At 54.2% G+C, this 20084-nt stretch overlaps 1 protein-coding gene across 5 annotated transcripts in view; it reads right to left on the bottom strand.

The window, feature by feature from the left end:
- Positions 1–1025: 1025 nt before the first annotated feature.
- The window catches only part of DUSP8 (dual specificity phosphatase 8), a 46785-nt gene continuing 27726 nt past the window's right edge, over positions 1026–20084 (bottom strand). For 4 of the 5 annotated variants that reach the window (XM_027702522.1, XM_027702533.1, XM_027702538.1 and 1 more), the window contains exons 4-7: positions 10166–10332; positions 8429–8588; positions 8114–8237; positions 1026–7734 (exon numbers count right to left, since the gene is read on the bottom strand). In XM_027702522.1, the coding sequence (XP_027558323.1) occupies positions 6639–7734; positions 8114–8237; positions 8429–8588; positions 10166–10332 (1547 nt within the window). In that variant the 3' untranslated portion in view covers positions 1026–6638. Of the gene's footprint in view, positions 7735–8113; positions 8238–8428; positions 8589–10165; positions 10333–17798; positions 18360–20084 lie in introns of those variants that run through there. The other variant, XM_027702548.1, reaches the window with a different exon arrangement.

Genomic DNA, 20084 nt, shown 5'->3' with positions numbered 1-20084 from the left:
TGAAGCTGCCAATGGTGTCAGTCGCACAGGAGGCTGAAGCTTCACACTGGGCAGTGTCATTTCTACTCCAGCAGCAGCTGATGGCAGTAGTTTCAAGAGGTTTTACAAAAGACTCAGCAATTGCAGCTGGGTGAGGGGAGTGGATTTATAAAAGACCAGGGGATTTAGCGAGCCTGTGGAAAGCAGCTGTGGGGATGGATGTCCCTTCTGCGTCTAAGTCAATAAGTGCTGAGGCTTTCTGGAGCCAGAACTGCAGGGAGCCTGCTCACACCTTCTCCTCTCTCCAAAGAAAACCTGCTGCATGGGGGAGCGGGGAAGTGCCTCCACCAGCTTCCACTTGAGGACAGCCAAAATGGGGCTGCTGGTTGGCCAGGATGGCTCAGTTGGCCATGGGGGGTTGGGGAATGTTTACACAGTTTAGCTGCAGTGCGCAGCAAACATGCAGCTACACGCTGCCATCGTGTCAGGAGGAAGGGGGGAGCAGAACATAGCTGGGAAGAAAAATAATTACAATAATGGTAATAGTAGCAATAACAAGAATAATTTCAATGCAAACACTCCATGCCTTTGCGCTCTTTAGCTCAGCATTCCCTGATTCTGCACCATTCCCTACACTCATGTATACCCATCCAGAGCAGGACCTGGCCAGCCCTTTCCACTAGAATGGGGATGCTCAGGTACCTGCGTACAGCTTCAGAGCCACACTGGACCCTCAGAAGTCCCTAAAGTGGCCGTTTGCAGTCTGAGAGCCCATGAATGCCCCAATTAATTTTTATGCCCCTACTCTCTCAGCCATGAGTCTTATTTCTGCTTTGAATTAGTCCAGCTGCAGCTTTCAGCTGCTGGGCCCTATACATAGATACAGGTCTGGCTGTATCCAGGCCTGGCTCTGTGTCCAGCTCTCCACCAGCTCTGGCCCTCATCAGTGCAGCCAACGGTCCATCTCCCTCCCCAGACCCCCAAAGAGGATTCTCCAGCCCCATCCTGAGAAAGTCTGACCCTCATAAACCAAGGCTGACACCAGCTGTTAAAACACCTATTTGGGTATTTATTACAACACGTTGTTCCAAAATACAAAAGAAAGGAAAAGAAAGTAGAGGGTAGAAAAGCACTGCTGTTTACAGCCTCTGGTAATAAATAAATAAAGACGAGGCAGGGGCAGGGGCAGGGTGTCTCCCCATGTCCGATGCCAGTGCTGGCCGAACGGACAACGAGGAAGGGAGCGTGGTGGGGCTGGTGGCCAGACCCTCTCTTCCCTGCTTGGGAGTCCCCAGGTACACCCTGGTACACCAGAGTGTGTGCAGACCCCTCTCTGTGTTGTGCTTGCTGAAGAAGGGTCTGATCCTGCAGGGATGAGGGTGGGAGAGGAGGCTCAGTCCCAGCGTGGTCCGAACCTGCCTGCTCCCTCCCTGTCCATGGCTGCCCCAAAGGCAGGTGAGGTAGGAAGGGTGATGCTGGACCAGGACCCCAAGAGGGGCCTACCAGGGTCCCCTGAGAGAGGGGTGAGACCTGAGCTCTCTCCTCTCCATTGTGGTCTCAGAGCAACCTTGGAAATGTGTTCAGCACAGCGTGATGAGAAGGACCCCAACCCACAACAAAGCAAAGTCATGACAGAGACAAGAAACTGCCTGGGCCACTTGGAGAAGGCCAGAGTTAAACCCCACAAATTAAAATGACTCTTCATGGGGCTGGCGCAGTACAGAGTGTTTCGTACCACAGTGCAGACGGGGTTCCTCTTCCCTTCCCCTAGTGTCTCCTCCTCCACCTTACAGTCACCTGGAAACCTCTGGGTTGTACAAGGAGCACAGGCAATGGGTGCAAAAAACCGGCACCAGACTCTGCTTATGACACTCCAATTTATCAGTGTTGGATAAAAGCCGTATCAAGTCCCATGCTGGGAGCCATCCCTTTCCTAAATCCCTCCAGGTACCGGAGGCCACTCACATGTCTCCCTGCTGCTCTGCCACTGAGCTTGCTCTAGCACTGGCCACATGTCCTCCCCAGGCTGTACTGTCCCTGGGCAGGGGAGCTGACTGGCTCGAGGAGGGCACTCAAGCCAAGAAAGCCCAGGACACTTGGCTAAAGCAGTGTGGCCATGCCCGGGCTCAGCTGAGCAGGGCAGCTTTGCAAGTCACCTGCGATGCCAGAGCAAGAAGCCCCTGTGGGTGAAAATGCAGCCTGTAGGTGCAGCCTGTAGGTGCAGCCAGCTGAAGAAGGTGAGATGACCCACAACCTGGAGGGAGCTGACTCCATGATCTGGATGCCTGGCCAATGCTCCTTAAAGCTGCTACAAAAGCTTTAAGCTTTTGCTATTTAATTTTCCGTTGTTTATGCCAGTGGGTTCCTGCCTCTTGCATCAGTGAGCAGGCACCTGTATGGGGAAGAGGAGCTGCAGGAAGGGAAAGGAAGAGTTAAGAGAACAGATCTGCTCCAGGTTTGGGTGCCTTAATATCCTTAGGAAGCACCTTCCTCCAGCTCCTCTGACAAGGGTTTGCCTCTTGAGGCTTGGGGCAGCCAGGAGCTGTGCAGAGTGCAGCCACAGCTGGGCTGTGGGGAGCAGAGAGAAGGTGTGATGGGGCCTTGCTTTTATTCACAACAGAGAAACAAAGAGCAACATACAAAGAGTAAGAAGCAAAAAGGTACAGAATCATAACCATAATAATCATAATAATAATCATAAATACTCAAATCTATCATTCATAGATTGCAATGACAACACTGATAGCTTATTATCATTAGTATTAAGGATGGGAGGGTAAAGGGGACAGCAAGAGGGGATTCTGGGGGGCATTGTCTCCTAAGGGGCAGATGTAAAGGGGATGGATGTCCAAAGAAACAAGCAGACAAACAGAAGGGCTGGGAAAGCAGCAGGGGCTGGGGACGCTGCTGCCGAGGCCAGGGACGAGCCTGCTCTGACCCAAGCCTCTGGCTCAGTGTTGCCAACCTGAACACTGCCCTCCTGCCAGCTTCGCTCAGCCCCCACAAAAGGCAGCCGGGAAGGTGTCTGGGATGCTCAGCCCTGGGAATAGGTAGAGGCTGGAAGGAAAGGTGCAATGTCCTTTCTAGTCCGAAGGAGAGCCGTAGTTCGCTCAATCTTTTGTGTCGTGGAAAGCTCAGCCACTCATTGCCTCTGCTGTTGGACACTCAACAGCTTTGTTGGTTCCTCCCTTGAAAGCAGAGACCTTTCCTCTCCCCTGCTCACACTTTTGCCCTACAAATGAATGCACTCTCATCAGACCACCATGGAAAGGTGATGTTTGGTTCCAGTGAGGCTTTGGGTTGGGTCATCTGGCTGTGAGAGCCTATAAAAAGACTTGGCTGACAGATGATGGGGAGGATTACCAGCCAGCACATCCATCCTCATGACAACTCACAGCTCTCTGATTCACAGACAAAGTGGTCTGAGACAGAGTTTGATCTAAAAAAATAAGTGAAGTTAATTGCAAGCCACTTGGTGACCCTGATGGCTTTGGGTCAGCACTGGCAGGAGACACTCAGGCAGGGCTGCTCCATCAAGGCTTATTTTCTGGATATAGATTTCAAATATTGTATATATGAGGGCTTCTAGTGCACATGCCCAATGTAAATGAGAGGGATGAATGCAAAGTACGACAAAATAAGGCTACAGAGGTGGATCGTTAATGTCTATTGGCATTCATGATCTACTAATCTTAAAATATACTTATCTTTGTTCTGGTTTCAGAGGAGAGAGGAGTCCATAGTGCCTATGTCTGAGGAGCATCCAGGTGATGGCAGAGTGGAGATGACAAAAAGCAAACCGCATATCTGCCTACTTGCAGATCTTCAGGGTCTCATTTACAACATGCACCCTCTCCTTCCTGACTTGCTCCATCTGCTTTTTTGAGCTTGTAACACAGTGTCAGCTAACAGGATGAATCACCTGAGAGCTTGTCTCATGTCCCCACCTGGCTGTGCTGACCTGCTATCCTCTTTCTATTAAATCCCTTGGGAAGACATTTAGTCCCTTCTGCATTGCTCAAAGCTACACCTAGCCAGCTCCTGCCAGCAACTTGCCTGACCTGAGCTCAGTTAGTCCATGCTGGCACCAACCCTGGAGGGCTACAGAATGGGCAGGAACTGAGTCCTATGGAGCAGAGATCAGCAGACAATGACCACTGGCATGCTGGGGAAGAGATGTTGTCACTGAGGCAGCAGAAGGGGAAGAGGGACCAGGAGGCAGGTGACACTAACACTATGCCCAGTATGTGGGCTACCAGGAGAATGAAGCCTTTTAACCCTCCCTCCTTGGACTTGACATCAATGCCTACTTAGGAGACCCTGCTGTAAGAGGAGCTCCTGAAATAGCTGCCTGACTCATGGGATGGACCCAAATGCCTTTTGAAATCTAAAAAGGGAGCCTAGAAAATAGTGTCATCACCCTTTCATAATCAGAAGGGAGCAATGTTCAGGTTGGCAACACTGAGCAGGTTTGAGGTGGTTGTTGGAGGCAAAGATGGGTGGTGGTAGGCTTTTGAGGACTGACTGAGATCTCTCACCCTCATCAAAAGTGATGCAGGGAGAGAGGCAGGTGGTCCCTGGCTCTCCAGCCACCCCCATCCCTCCCTGCCACACCTCGGGGAACCAGGCAGGAGCACATGGGGGTCCCCAGCATGTCACCAAATAGCTCCATGGAAAACCAGAAAAACTAAAGCCGGCCTGAAGAGAGCAAGGAGTCTCCAGGGAGACTTGCCTCAACTGCAAACACAGAGGTGGTTGAGGAAGCAACGAGCTGAAGTGAGCAGCCCCTCCTTGCATGATTGCAGCTTCTCACGCCTCTGCTTTGTGTTCAGTTTTAAACCTGAGATCATTTGGTTTTGTCACGGGTAGTTTGATTTAAAGATAGAAACGAATGACACGAAGAGGAACAAGGGAAAGGGAGAGAAACCATGTGGACCCAGAAAAAAAAAACAAACCAACACTCCAAGGATGACACAGGACACAGACATGCACAAACACAGACCCCTGAGGTATTAGCTTTGCAAACTAGTGCGAGAAAAGGGAGAAAGCAAAGACAGCCACAGGGAAAGATGTGCTTTGCAGTGGAGGCAGCTCAGTGCCTCCAGCTTCAGAAAGCAGCTTCTCAGCAATCCTGACATTGGGGTTTGGGGGCAGAAGCCTGGCTTCCCACCAGATGGGAGGAAGCAGCCAACCACCTCTGAAAATAAGTCAGTTGTGCCCCACTTGCAGAGCTTCGTGTCTGGACAGCATATCATCTGCTGGAAAGAGGGGAGCCAGCCTGGAGGGGGACAGGACTGGGGGAGCCCCAGCACCTGCAAACACACCCCCCTTGAGTTTCTCAGATGTGAAACAAAGGATGCAGGAAGCCTGAAAAACCAGTGCTTCCAAAGGGAAAGCAGTGCCCATAGCTCCCAAGCAAGGTGGCTGAGGCAAGGGGGAGCTGAGGTGCTGGAGCAGGCAGGCAACACACCTCTCAACAAGAAATTCCAACTACCACCAGCCTCCCTGCCTCCACTGTGGCACCTTCCAATGCCTTCCTCAGGCAGCTGGAAATGACACCTTGCAGCCTTCCATCCATTTCAGGTGACTCCCTTCTCACCCACTCCAGCGAGGATGGGCAGCCCAAGGGAGGGGAGGGGAGCGGGGCATGGCTGGGATGGAGTGACGACCAGGATGGGGACAATGCATGGGATGGGATGATGCCTGGGATGGCAATAATAGATGGAGATGAGGAGAAGCAAACAGAGACCAAGATCTGAAGAAGAGGCAGCAGCTTCCAGAAGAGTTTTCTGGCTCAGTTTGTGTTGTAAGAAGGTTTTATGGTTTGCTTGTTTACTTGTTCATTTCTAGAAAAAGTGTCCAGAAGAGTCTCCTGTCCCCTTGTTGGTGTGCCCAGAGGGAAGGGGGGAAATCTATGTCGTGGACATGAACTATAGAAGGAGCCACAGGCCTCAGATATTGCTTAGAAACTCGTATTTCAGATTTAAATACCATACACAGTAAAAATAGAGCTGAAAGTACCGCCCCACATTGTCTGCAAATCATTGCCAGAATGAACAGCTTCAATAAATTAAAAACAAAACAAAAAAATTGAAATATTATTTACGTATCAATAAAAATTGCAGTAAAACCATTTACCTTTTCTTTCATGTTTGTGTTTTCGGGTTTTTTTTCTTTATATTATATATAATATATATTTATATATGTATAGGGCTGCTTCAGTGCAGCATTTTTAGGATACTTAGCCAGAGAAACACAGGGGAGCATGCTTAGTGCACCAGGGCGCCAGGAAGGGGCAGTTGTGGTCCCCCCTCCAGATGCTGTGCCCCATCCCCAGAGCCAAAATTGCCACCCCGTCTCTTCCCACTCGAGTTTTACTACCAAACTTTGAGTGCGGGTCTCTGAGGGCTGGGAACCCCTGGGGATGGGAGGGAAGGACCGAGGTGAATGCAGGAGGGACACTAAGCATCCGCCATTATGTTTCCCGACTTTGGAAAGACTCCTCCACCTTTGCTTCGGTTTCAGCGCTTGCGCTTCCGAAAATGCACGCGCAAGTATAAATACACCCCCAACCCCACCACCCCCCTCCCCTGTCCCCCCAGCTTAAATATCCCCCCGCCCTGTCCCCAACCCATCTCTCCAGGTGCCCCAGGTGAGTGTCAGGACACCTCGATGATCTCCATGCTGCCTGAAAAGCTGGACTGTTTGCTGATTTTGCCCAGCTCTTCCCGAGCCCTGCCCTCGGACATGGTCTCCTCAAATTCCATCTGGCAGCTCCTCCGCTTGAATTGCTTCTCGGCGCCGGCCTCCTCATGCCAGCTGTGCCGCCCGTCCCGCGGCTCGGCCCGCGCCTTGTCCCTCAGTCTGATCTCACAGCTGCCCGCCACCCCGCCGCAGCCGAACGGTGGCGGATACGGGCCAGTGCTGGGAAACAGGCTCCCGCCACTCCCGCCGGCACCACCAGAGTCCTTGCCAAAGTACCAGCCAGCCTCGCCGGAGGGAGTGCTGGGGGACTCCAGGTGCACCCCACTCCAGGCAGCAGAGGCGGTGGTGGTGCCGGGTGTGGTGGGCGGCTGGCCGAGCCGTGGTGGCAGCCCGTCCTCAGCGCCGGGGCTCTTGCGTGTGGCGCAGGTCCCGCCAATGTTGAGGCTGAGCCCGTGGGCCGGCGAGCCCGCTGGGTGCCGGTGCTTCCGCCGCTGCCTCACCTTGGCCTCCAGCAGGAGCTCAGGCCCCGCTGGCCAGTCAGGGCTCTCCGCCCCTGGGGAGAAGGGGCTGAGACTGCCAGGGCCCGAGGGGCTGTCCAGCTTGCAGAGTTTGGGGGCTTCCCCAGGTCCAGGGGGTCCAGGGGGGTCCTGCCGCAGGCTGGGGGAGTAGGCAGACTTGATGTCCAGGGAGAAGGAGCGTTTCAGGCGGTTGGTGTCCTGGATGCGCTCGGAGGAGAGGTGCAAGCCATTGAGCCCCTGCTGCAGGGTGGTGGGCGACAGGACCTTTGGGGTCCCGCCCTGTCGCTCAGGGTCACTGTGGGGGGACACCGAGCTGGTGCTTCTCGGCACATCCTCCGCCTTCTCTGAGGTAGGTGTTAGGGGATGCCGGCTGCCCTCAGCCACCTCTGCTGGGTCCTGCTGGGCATCCCCCTCGCCCCGGTCGCCCTTTGTCTTCAGGGCCTTCAGGAGCTTCAGGCTCCTTTCGTACTCCAGGAGCTGGCCCAGGAAGTTGAAGTTGGGCGAGATGGACGGGCGACGGTCCTTAACAAACCTGCCAAGAAACGCAGACAGTCCCAGTTGGTGCTTGGTCATTCAGTAGGTCACCCCTACTCTCTCAGCCTCTTTGGGGAGAAAAGGCATTGTCCAGAACCTTCTGACCAGACTCTCCATGGTTCTTGGGAACCATGGGGCCTCGGGATGCCCTAGGATTGGAGCTGGGGCTGCCTCCCCACTCCCTTTTACTGCTCCCCACCTTTCCTTGTTACGTGCTCTTTATGAGAGGAGGTTTGGTTTGGTTTTTACTGGGACCCAGCCAAGGCAAGGTGGAGGTTCAAGGAGCCCTGACCCTGTCCTTCTGGGCTCAGCCTGCTTTCCTTCCCTGGAGTGAAGCATACCGGCATAACTGCCCCTGCCCTCAGGGGAAAACTCACCTGTAAGCATCGTCTGATGACATACCCATGGTCTTCATGATGTAGGCAATGGCGATGGTGGCTGACCGGGAGATCCCAGCCAAGCAATGCACAATCACCTGGCAGCTGGACACCTTGGCTTTGTCTGGAGCACGGTAGAGGAAACAGAGAACAGAGATGGTGAGCAAAATGACTCTATCCTCCCTCCCCAACCCTCAGCCCCTTTGTGTGAAAGGACAATGGTTGCTGGGAGCAAGATCAGGGAGGACAGGATAAGAGTTCAGGTTGTGAAGGCTGAGAACCAGAGGGTCTGCAACCATTGTAAGAAAAGCTCACCAATGAATTCAATGGACTTGTCCAGCCAGGGAAGCAGCTTCTCACAGTAGTTGTCATTGACAGGAATGCGCATGAAGTGACTATCACAGATGAAGTCTGGCTTGGGACAGGAGTTGCTGGCGTTTAGGACATAGCTTATCCCGTTCTGCGTCATCAAATCCTGGTGGGAAACAAGCCATCAAATGATCAGCTGAGTTCAGCCAGCACTGAGTGCTGAAGATCTGTCTTGCCATGCACACTCCCTGCCTTTTCCCATCCCAATATTCTCTCCTGAGGGTCTCCTACTGCTGCCTTGGCCTAGTTGATGATAATACAGCAAAGACCAGCTGAGAAGGTTGTATCAGTTTAGATGACACAGGTTTGAACCTCAGTAGATCTTTATTTTGGTCTAAGTAAAGGTAAGCAGGGCCAAAGACACCTGGAAGGGGGTTTCAGAGGGGAAAACCCAAGAACCCCAGTATGAGAGGAATAGGAAAATACAAGAACGGAAATTAGCAAAATCTCTGGCTGAAGGCTGTGAAAGTATCAGCTGAGGGAGAGAGAAGACATCTCACCAACAGAGTGGAGTTAATCATTGGTAGCACCCTACATTAACCAAAGTGGTCAGAAGATGTTCTATCCACAGGCACAGAGCAAGGTCAGGTGCAGAGACCATGCATGGGCAATGCTTCTCTCTTCTCCAGCACGTGGCCACATTGTGGGGATGGCAGAAAATACAGTTCCAAAAGATAAACAAAACCCTCCAAGGAGGTGGGGAGGGAAGGAAACCATCAATTTCCCTGCCTGGCATTGGCTCCTCAGGATTTCAGCACCAGGATTTTGGCCCTGGCTCTCCATCGGCTGGTTCCTGCCCGCCCCAGCAGGCTCGATGGAGCCAGTCGAGCTTCCAGGCTTACATTCTTGGCATTTTTCTCTTTCATTTTCTTCTACTCCCTGTATATAATTTCTCTCTCCCTCCTTTCTGCCTCCAACACCCCTCTGGTGTTGTGGTCCCTCTCCCTACTTGCCTGCCCTGGGTGAGGACGCCTGGCTGGCTCCCTCATGCCCATGGTAGGCAGATGCCTGGAAGCAATTTAACAGCAATTCGTCTTTCTTTCTTCTCATCATTATTTTTCCTTTAAACAAAATTCCTTCCCTGGCATGACATCATAATACAGCCCTTCCGACACCTTTAAAAGGGCATTGTTCCTCTTTTCTCCTCTCTCATCACAGCAAAACTTTGCTCATTTTTTGGGCCTCCTGAATAAGCCCCTGTCCCCGGCCAGAGACGCCCATCCCCATACTGCTTTGGCTGAATACCCCAGCTTGCTCCTACTCCCTCTGGCTCCCAAGGGGATCACAGGATTGCTGAAATTGGTGTTATCTGGCAGCCTGGCTGGTAAGGTGGGTGGGTGCAAAGCTGGCTCCTGTCCCACATCTCTCTCCAGCTGCAGTAACTCCCCCTCCAAGCCCAGTTTTTTTCCTGGACATGCTCCTCCTGCCTCTGAGTTGGCTACAGGCACTTGGGAAGAGTTTGATCACCCCAGAGCTCATCAGTGTAAGACAACTCTTCCTGTGACCACCCTCCTCAGTTCTGCCATGCTCTGCTCTCCCTTCCTTCAGCCTCACGGTAGGCTCCAACTGACCACACGTGGGCTTCCCACTGGGCAGGAGAGGAGTCTTTAATACCTTCACCCCTCTGCATGGCTGAGGTCCCAGATGGGACAGGGCAGACGTGTCCCTTTGACAGAGCTGTACCTTGTTTAGGACGTCTTTCTGGGAGCCCAGGTAGAGATGCGGCAGGATACGCGTGGGGCCGACGTTGGCCACAGGCAAGCATGGCTGGGAGATGCTCATCGGCAGAATGGCAGCTGGCTTCCCTTCACAGAGCCCTGGGAAGCAGGACGAGAAGGTGGCAAAACCTCCTGTGGAGAAAATAGGGACATTGAGCTCGTTATAACAAGGCCGAGATCATCAGTACCCGGCACCCCGAGATGCAGGCTGGGCACAAAGTGGTGATAACCCCACTGCACTGAGAACAGAGCCTTGAGGAGCAAAATGCCAGCAGCCACTGCTAACCAGTGCAGACACATTGTGATGACTGTGACATACATATGGAGAAAGGAATGGAGACCCAGCTTTGATTTTTCCTGCACATAGCATCCCTCACCCTCTCCAATGAAGTTGGCTCTTTGCAACTTCATTCAGACAAATAACAAGAAGAGAAAGTCTTTTTCTTGTCTGCCTATTATTCTGAGGACAGCCAGGGTCACTTTTTAATAGCAAAATCCATCAGGGCAGGGTGATGACAAGCAAGCCCACCAAGGTGCAAAGCTCCCTGGGTTGGGGAGGTCAGCCCAAACCTTGCTCCATTAGCTACACTTACGTATTGTGGTTTCTGAGAGATGCCCTCTCTGCCCAGCCCTGCTGAGCCTGTGATTTCTACCATGTTGAACCACAGGCATCACAGTACCTGCAGGCCATTGCTGTTTTTCATGCTCTGACCTTACTTAATGTGACAGCAAGCAGCCCCCAGTTTACTGCACCAAGCTGCTGGGCAGTCACATCCAGCTTGAGCATCTTGAAGCCCAGTGCTGAGAGAAAACCCCCAGCTGAGGTTGCAGTAGGTGGCATGTGGCAGCCAGAGCTACTGTTATGGTGTCTGGCATGGTCAAAAGCCTGAAAGCCAGTCGCCAGCTCAAGAGGAAAGAGCACTTAAGCAGGACAGCAAGCTTGCATGGTGGGCAGCTTGGGGAGCTGGAAAACCCCCAGTGCTGTTGCATGTCCTGCATGGTTGCATAAGACCAGTGGTGATCCTGATTTGCCCTCATTCACTGATCCCGTACCCCAGGGTAGAGCCAGGTCTGGCTAGTAGTGGCCTAACCTCACTCCCTTCCAGCTGAGGACATCTGGGTGGCAGCTTCATGCAACAGAGGGGACTTTGAGTCATATCTGCCTCAAGCTTCCCTTGAGGTTTTCCCAGTCATGTGAATGAGCAGATGCAGCTTGACATCACCCAAAGGGCAGAGAGGACTTGGGGGCTTGACCGCCTTTGACTGTCAGAAGGACCAGGATGCCCCCACAAGATCCTTTTGAAAGTCCAAGTCTCTGGACTCAGCACCATGGGAAGCTGTGTCCCATCTCCACTGCTAGACAAGACCTTTTAATGAGACATCCTCTCCTCCCTGCTTCTGAAGGGCAGCCTTGGCATATTCTCCATTTACCTTCTCCAGCATCTTGGCAGCATTTCTTATGATCTTCCTGGAGCACCTTTCTGCCTACTGGTGTGGCACCCAGGCTCTGGTGAGGTATGACTGGTGCTGCAGAAAACCCACCCGACATGTTTGTGAGATGAAGGTGATGGAGATGCCAGAGCAGCGCACAAAATCATGCTCACACCACCTGGGAACATCCAAAGTCCTCCATCATCCTCTATCTCAGCACCTCCAGGTGTCAGCTCCCAGTGGCCCAAGAGAAAGGTGTCCTTCAACAAACCTCTCTCCTCCCCTCTCTTATGTTTTCCTGGCTGGCAGCTAATACAGCTCCTGGCTTCAAAACCCAGTCAAACTGGCATGGGTAGAGTTAAAGTACCTTATCTTTTCCAGCACTTCCTTTTCTCTGGCTCTCTCTGAAATGACATCACCTCTCAACTGGGACATTAAATCAGAGAAAAAGCAGGAGGCCCAGCACAGGTGCAGCATAGCTCTGGTTACTGCTCATCCCTGTGCTGTGTCCCCATTGCCAAGACACATCAATCACTAGCCAGAGCTCTGTGTGGACACGTGCGACCTCCCTGCTTTGCCCTGTGCTTGAGCACACACTGCTGATGCCTTGGGGATGCTGGAGCAGAAACTCTTGCCGAAGTGTTTGCTTCAGTTGCCCCCCAGGGAAGCCTGCAGCACTTGGATTTGAGTGGGGCACAGATCTGACCCCTGGGCTTGCGCAAAACAACATGGGAATTTTTCTGAAAGAACATTTTTGGGAAGCACAGTGCACACAAGCGCAGCCCCAGGGATCAGTGCCTGCTCTGGTCCACAGGTCTCCAGCCTCTGTGCTCACTTGCATTCATCAAGAGCTGCCCAGGGCAGTGTATGGGTTTGTATGACTCTTTAAGGTGATCTCATAGTTCAAGCAGGTCAGGGCATGCTGCTCTCTCCCCCTTGCCCACCTCTGCCAGCACTCACCCAGCAGGAGATCCTCTGCCAGCCCTGCCTGGGGAAGTCCAGGCAGGAGTTGAGAGGGTTGTGAAGCAGGTAGGGATGTTTGCAAGAGAGTGGCAGCAGCACTCCCAGCTGCAGTGCCTACCCAGGCAAACTGCCACAACCGCAGGATGCCAGCACCTGAAATGATGCCCACAGCTCACCTCACTTGTCCTAAGCAAAGCCTCAACCCTGAGTCCGGGAGCCCGGGCATGCTCCCAGCCTGCCTGTCCTCATTTCCCCCATACTTGCAGCTGCTGAGGGCAGCCTGGGCTTGGGGGAAACCCTAGAGATGGAGCCGGGTACCCGACACCATCCCAACATCACCCCACCCTGCATTGGCTGCTCCAGCATGCCTTTCATTTTTAGAAAGGAAAGCTGCTCTTCAAAACAATCCCAAAGGCAGCATTTGTCCCTGGCTGGGCTCCAGCTGATACCTGGGCTTTCCCCACTCTATGTCACAGGCCATGGATCCCAGATTTTGCTGGGAGAGAGCAGCAGAGCCCAGTGAGGTGAGGAGCCAAGGTAGCACTGGATCTTTCTAGCCTTTCCTTTTTTATTCACAGTGCTGCTGCCAGGAGTGTCCTTTCTCTTGGTATGTGTGGAATTAAGCTCAGGAAGGATTTGTATCTGTCATGGAGTGGGTGTTTGGGGATCTCTGGTTTCTTCTTGATGCTCCCCTCCAGCCTGGTGAGGGCTTGCTGGGGAGGAGCTGGCCCTCATGCAGCACATCCCAGTGAGCCACTCATGGCTCCAGCACTCCTGAGGGCTCTCAAAACCATTCCCTAGAAAAAACAGTGTCTTCCTGCCCACTCCAATTACCTGAGGCAGAAGGGGGTGCCCAGGAGGAGAAGTAGGAACCAGAAGGGAAGGAAACCAGAACAGAAGGGGGGATGCCTTCATTGCTCCTGCTTAAGATAGAGGAAGGAAGAGCCAAGAACCAGCATCAGGCAGGTTCTGTGAGGGCTAGGAGGTGAAAATCATCCCCCAGGCTTTGAGGAGTTCATCCAGCCATGCCCCCAGAGACAAAAACCTTGAGTGATGTCAAGCTCATGGTGAGGCTTAAGAGAAATGCAGCTTTCAAGAGGGAGGGGAGTGCTGTCACCCGCTAGAGGAAAGAGGGAAACTGAGGCACGGGGTGTTGCAGCAACTTAGTGCCAGAAGAGTGCAACAACTGAAAGCTTGTATCTCCCCCATCTTGGGTTTCACTCACAGGGTGCTGACCACCCTTCCACCTCCTGCTGTGCTCTGCACAGACACCTCTGGGCCAGCCCCCAGCCCTGCTCTGCATGGCCCTTGTGTCATATAGAGGAGAGTGGAAAACCCCACAACTTCTCCCTCAACCCCATCTTTACCAGGCTCTCACCTCTGCACATTTTCCAGTTGAACATCTGTGATAATCTCCCAGTGAAACTGGATTTATTGGGAGAACAGATGCTGCAGAGGGAAGACAGACTGCCTGGGAATCCTTCCTGAGCCCATCCATTAGCCCAGGAGGAAGATGCCAGTAGCATCTTTGAAGAGGTTCCTGTGGTACCAGCACTGCTGCAACTGTTGGGGAGCCCTGTGACTTCTCACCTTGAGCAGAAAACTGCACAGTGGGGATGCCCTTTGACAGTCTCTCTTTGCACCACTGTCTGTGTATGGCCCTGAGATGGCTGTAATCAAAATGAACAAAAAGCCCCAGTGCTGGCACTGGGCTGATGGACACGGAAGGAGATCAGAAGGCTGAAGGACAGAGATGTTGGACTGCTGAGCTGGGACCTTGATGTACCTGGGGACCCCTCCACTGCTCTGGCTGTCACCTTCAGGTGGTCTCTGAGGACATCTAGCTCATGATTGGGTTACTGACAACATCTCAGGCAATATCTATCACTTGCAAGTTAAGCTGTTCCCTTCTCTGCCAAGGCTGGGCAGCAGTGATGAGGCAGGGAAGGTGACAAAGTCCTGGCTAGGGACAGGGATGTGGTGTGGCATTGTTTTCCTTCTGGTGGTAAGCCCCAGCTTTAGGGATTTGCAATCCATTAAGCTGCATGAGATGTTAGGGAAGATGCTGCTGGGGATAAAAGGAAGGTGTGGGACACATGAAGCAAGGATATCCCAGCTCCCTGCTGCTCCCTATGTCCCTCCCTGCACCAACGCCGTCTTTCTAGGCTGGAGGTGTAAAGTGGAGATGGGGCTTGAAAACCCTCTCATGTCTTGCTCTGATGGCTGTAGATTGCCCGTTCATCTCCAGCCCCATGGACTCACCACCTCCTTCAGAGTCCTGTGAAACAACCAACAGCTCTGGCCTTGACACTGTGCCCATCTGACTGCAAGAGGCTGTGAAAGGGCTGCCCAGGGCACCTGCCTCACCCCAAAACTGCTCTTAGGAGAGTCACATGTCTCTTGAACACCCCCAGCCCCATAAGTCTCCTAAATATCCTCCTAGAGACACACTGAGCAGCAGGGGCACATCCTGTTCACCAGCCTCCCATGTGCATCATGGGCTCGAAGGCTCCTCATCGAGAAACAGGGAAGAAGAGGTCACTCTGCTGTGCTATCAGTTTGTGGCAGCAAGGAGGAGGGGGACAGGCACAGCCGGAGCTGCAAACCCTCTCTGGGCCAGCAGCTGCCGCACCCCACTCCTCACTCCCAGCTCTCACACCGGGAGCTGGCAGGAGACCGACAGGGGTATTAAAGAGGTAGTTTACAGCCCACCCTCATTGCTCCTATAATGAGTGTTAAAGAGCAGCAGCCAGAGCTGTTCAGGGACCGGTTCCCTGTGCAGCTGGGGGAGCTTCTGTGGCAGACCGCAGCTCCACCACCGGGTTTTGCGCCTGTGCGCGTGCTGGAGACCCTCTGCCCCGCTAAAGCTCCCGGTGGCTGAGGGGGCTGAGAGAGGCCAGGCTCTGCCCAGCTCTCATTAAAATGCCTGTGGTGGCTGAGAGCTGCTGCCAGGGCGGCACGTGGCAAGGAGCAGTGGGGCATGCAAGTGAGCACGCGCCTCGGCTTGCTGCTGGAGCAGCCGCCACGCCAGCATGGCTCCCTCACCGCTGTGCTGTCTTTGTGGCCGAAATGCTGCCTGGATGCCCCCTCTTTATCACCCCAGCCCCCAGGGCACATGCTGCTCTCAGCACCCTGACACATCCATCCCCAAGTGTTAAACCACCTTGCTGAATGGAGGTACAGCAAATGACAAGAGCTGGGGGGACCTGAAAAACCCCAGCCCTCATTTGTATCATGCTCAGCCTTCTTACGGCAATGAGCCTGAGTGTTTGATTGAGCATCTCTGTGGCAGGTTGATGGACAGAAATTGGAGGGGCCAGGCACACTGCACACCAACCCCCAGAGCTGCTGGGAGAATCTCTCTTTTAAAAACGCTATTTCCCTGGCTCTTGTGCTGGGTGGGACCCTGTTGGTGCCGGTAGCTAAGCCGGGTGGCGTGATGAAACACCGATTACTGCCATCCTTACTCACTGTACTGCAGGAAGCTCTGGGGCTTTGTCAGCATTTCCTGCTGCCTAGGACGTTTCTGAATATTCCCCCTGCCTCCATCCTCACTGTTTCCCTCTCGACACTGTAGGGAAAATCCCCTTTGATTTTCCCTATCCCTGCCAGTGATGCCTGATACAGACACAGCCCATTTGCTTTCATGTCATCCTAGACACATGCCTGGTGAAATCCTGGTGCTCTGCAGCCTGGCCAACTTGCCCTCTCCTGGCTGATGCTCTTATACTTCCATCCATCTCAGTGCATTGGAGAGAGATGTGCAGTGTTCAGCTAGTCCCTTATTCCCCCCCACTCCCCTGCCCAGGTTTCACCATCCCCTCACTTGGCACCAAATTTCATCACCCCACTGCTGGCTCCTTTTTTTTTTCTCCAGGCAGTAGGGATGAGAAAGCCGATGAATCAGCCCTATTATGGATTCATATGCATTCCCTGTTTCCCCAACGGTCACCCCGAACAGCCCCTGCCCATCTGCTGCTACACTGCACTGCTGCCTCCCAACCTGCGCCAGCCCCCCAATGCTTTGCAGGTTGGTCCCAGACCCCACTCCCATTCTCCCAAAGGAGCGGAAAATATCCTTAAAAAAAGGAAAAGCAGCAGAAAGGAAGCCCTCCGCCCACACAACCACGAATACACTCCTCGAGTCGGGCTTGATTTTCCTCTGGTGACTGTGCCTGCTTTGGACCAGCCTTACTCGTTCTAAGTAAAGAAAAATGTGTCATTTCCAGGAGTGACTTATTACTAATGACACCATCACTGGGTTATGTGCTTCATGCCACAAAAACCTGTCAAGCACTTTTAGCAGCCTCCCATTTTAAGTGGTGATGGAGGGGAAGTTTCTTGATTCAACCCTTCAGTAATCTAGGTCATCCCAGGCTCGGCATGTTTTTAGGATGCACCAGTTAATATCCCCTTCCTCCATTTACCCTTCGCCCTGGCGAGTGGAAACACTGCAAACCCCCTTTCTGCAAGAAACCACCCGAAGATGGACAGGCAGCGCAGCGCTGGTGGAGCGAAATGGCTCCGGTGGGCAGCTGCCTGGGTGCGGGCAGCAGCGCAGCGCCCTGAGCCGATGGCTCCTTCTTCTCCCCGCCCGTCCTTTCCCCGCGCACTGCCCTCTGCCCGGGGCGCGGTGCCCTCCCCCCACGCAACCCGGCGCCCGAGGGAGCAGAGATGCTGGCGGCAGATCCTGCCCTGGCTCCCGCAGCTTTCCTCCTTCCCTTCTCCGCTCCATCCACGCTCTCCCCAAGCTTGCCTGCACGGCGAAGGGTTCAGGGAGCGGTCCCCCCTAGCCAGGCAGTCTCATCGGCTCCCGTACCTGGTGGGAAAGCTGCCTAACGCCGGGCCCGCTGCAGATGGCCCTGCCCGCTGCAGGCAGCCGCTCACCTGCCTGAAGGAGCTGCCCTCTTCTGTGCAGCTCCTGTCCCAGCCCGGCCGCCTCCGCCAGCGCTGCGCCCATCGCCCCTGGCTGGCGACCGGCCACCGGTCCGCTCTGCGCCCCTCCGCACGCTCCCCGTTTGCGTCCATCTCCCCGCTCGCCAGCCGCCCGCGCTCTTTGTACCGCCAGCACCGCGCTCCGCTCCCCGCCGGCCGCTCGGCAAAGGCGATCTCCGGCCCCCGGGCAAAGCAGGGCTCCGGCGGCGCAGCCCTCTCTTCCCGCTCCGTCCCCATCGGAAGGAAAGGCGCCAGGCCGGCTGACAAACCTCTCTTGTCCCTGCTCTCCTTCATCCTCCGCACCCTTATTTTCAGCTTCATCTGCCCCTCGCGCATGTCTGTCCAGAACTGGTCCTCGGAGGGAGCAATCATTACATCCACGGGCATCCAGGCAGCTGGGCTGCGGCTCGCGGGGACACCTCTCACCGTCGCCAAACAACAGCTGGCGGGCAAACAAAATACTAAAAAAAACAAAAAAGCGCCCCTGCGGCAGAGCAACGCCAGCCTCCCCCCGGCTCCAGCCTTCAGGCTGAAAAAATAAAAAGCATTAAAAAAAACCCGTGCGGGATAGGGGGACCCGGCGTAGCCCCCTCTCCCCGTCCGCCCCCCTCTTCGCCGCCCGCTCCAGCACGAGTGAGCTCAGCCCGGGAGCAGCCGCCCCATCCGCCGCCGCGCTCGCTGCGCGCCCGTACCGCGCTCATAGCTAACGGGTCAGGCATGCGGCCGCATTCCTTACTCAGCACACAGACACGCAGCACAACGCCGGGCTGACATATGCTTCGCTCCCTGCTTAAAGGCGCAACCGCGATTTTCTCGCCCGCCCAAAGCCCCCCGCAGCGAGCAGCCGCGGCAGGAGATGGATCGCTGCACCACGCCGGGGTTTGGCCCCGCGCAGTTAATACGGGAACAGGAATGTGGTGGGAGGAAGCTCGTGCCCACACCTCATTTTAGCACCTGCCAGGGCGGTGCATGATGAAACCCCCGCGATGGGGGGGGGGAATGCAGCACCGCTCTCCATCCCTGCTCCCCGCTGTGCCCTTGTCCGGTGAGGGCACCCCACGGCTGCTCCTGGCGGGACCAACGGGCATCCCTTGGGCGATGTTTAACTCTAAACCCCAGCGTCAAGAAGGGCAATGCCCCAACAGGGAAACTGAGCCACAAAAGATTAAATAACTTCTTTGGGGTTCTCTGCTGCAGGGCAGAGCTAGGGACCAGACAGCAGGTCTCTAACCACCAGCTCATCTTTCCTCTTAATGTCTCCACTGAGAGCATCACCCAGGAGGGATGCTCATCCTGGAGTGGTTTCAAACAGCTGGAGATGAATGGGTCCCAACAGCTGGCAGGAAAAGAGGCTGGCACTGGGCTGCTCACACCTGTGCATGGCTGTGTCAGATGGAGTTATCTGCCTGTTCCCAGTGAAGCAGGACCATGGTCTGGAGGAGATGCACCCTCTCTCAAAGCCTTCCCACATGCAAAACTCCAGCAAGAGAGGACATGTAGGAATGGGCTTCCCTAGTCCTACTGGGGTCTATCCATCAGTAGTGGCTTCTGAAGTGCGTGAGGCTGATGTGTTTTCTCCTTTGCATTTGTCCTGGGCGAGAAAATTACTTGTCCCTCTGCTTCCAACGCACATGCCTCCTTAATACATCTCCACACAGCTCCTTACGAGTTTATTGGTCTGAGCTCAGGCCTCCAGAAAATCATTCATGATTATAGTAAGTGGAGGAGGGAGGGGAGGGGTGCATGTATTGTGCCTTTGAAAATCCGAAGCTTTATGGGCTGAAAAACCCCAGGCTGAGCCATATGTGAGTGACTTCAGTGTTTTTCCTTTGAATGACATCACATGAGATGAGGTCATTGGCATTAACTAAGTGCTGTCTCCTCCCCCCCATCCCGAGCGGAGCCAGCCTCCTAACGAGCCTTGTTGTTGTAACAAATATGGTTTGATTATTATCAGATGTGGGTCAGAGGTTGGATAAAATTCAAAGCGTGCTCCAACTAGGCTGGAAGAAAGAGGAGCAGCCTTCCCCCATGAGCCATGCTCAGGAAGTGGTTACCACAGCAGGTCTTCAGGGTATCTGTGGTCCCCCACATTTGCCACCCCTGTCGCTACAGGGGAGGACACATGATGCTGGTGACCAGTGTCTTTCAGCAATGGAGATGCCTCCACATCCCACCACCACTGTGCCAGCAGTGCTCTACCTGCGCTGGTGGGTGATTCAGCTGTGACCCGCTCCAGTGGCTGTGGTTGGGGGTCTACTGAGGTGGACCTAATGACTCTACTGGAGTCACTAGGTCATGCAGGGGCAGTGGCTGGCTGGATACACTGTACCAGAAGAGGGGGATGCTGCAGGAAGCATGTGGTGAACTAGGGGGTGCAATTCTCAACCTGCCCCTGACCCAGCAGTGCAAAATTCTGCATTTGCCTTCCCTTGCTGCCCTCTGGTTGCCCAGCTTCCTCAGGCTTGCAACAGCCCTGGGCACAAGCTATTTTGGTAATGCCAGGTTCCTTCAGGATATGTCTGGACTGAGTTTTCAGTTCAGGGCTACTGGTA

The sequence above is a fragment of the Neopelma chrysocephalum genome, unplaced genomic scaffold (assembly GCF_003984885.1).
Source record: "Neopelma chrysocephalum unplaced genomic scaffold, ASM398488v2 Primary Assembly neopelma1_24, whole genome shotgun sequence".
In the NCBI taxonomy this organism is placed as follows: domain Eukaryota; kingdom Metazoa; phylum Chordata; class Aves; order Passeriformes; family Pipridae; genus Neopelma; species Neopelma chrysocephalum.
The sequence above is the reverse complement of the archived record's forward strand: the minus strand, read 5'-3'. Positions and strand labels throughout refer to the sequence as shown.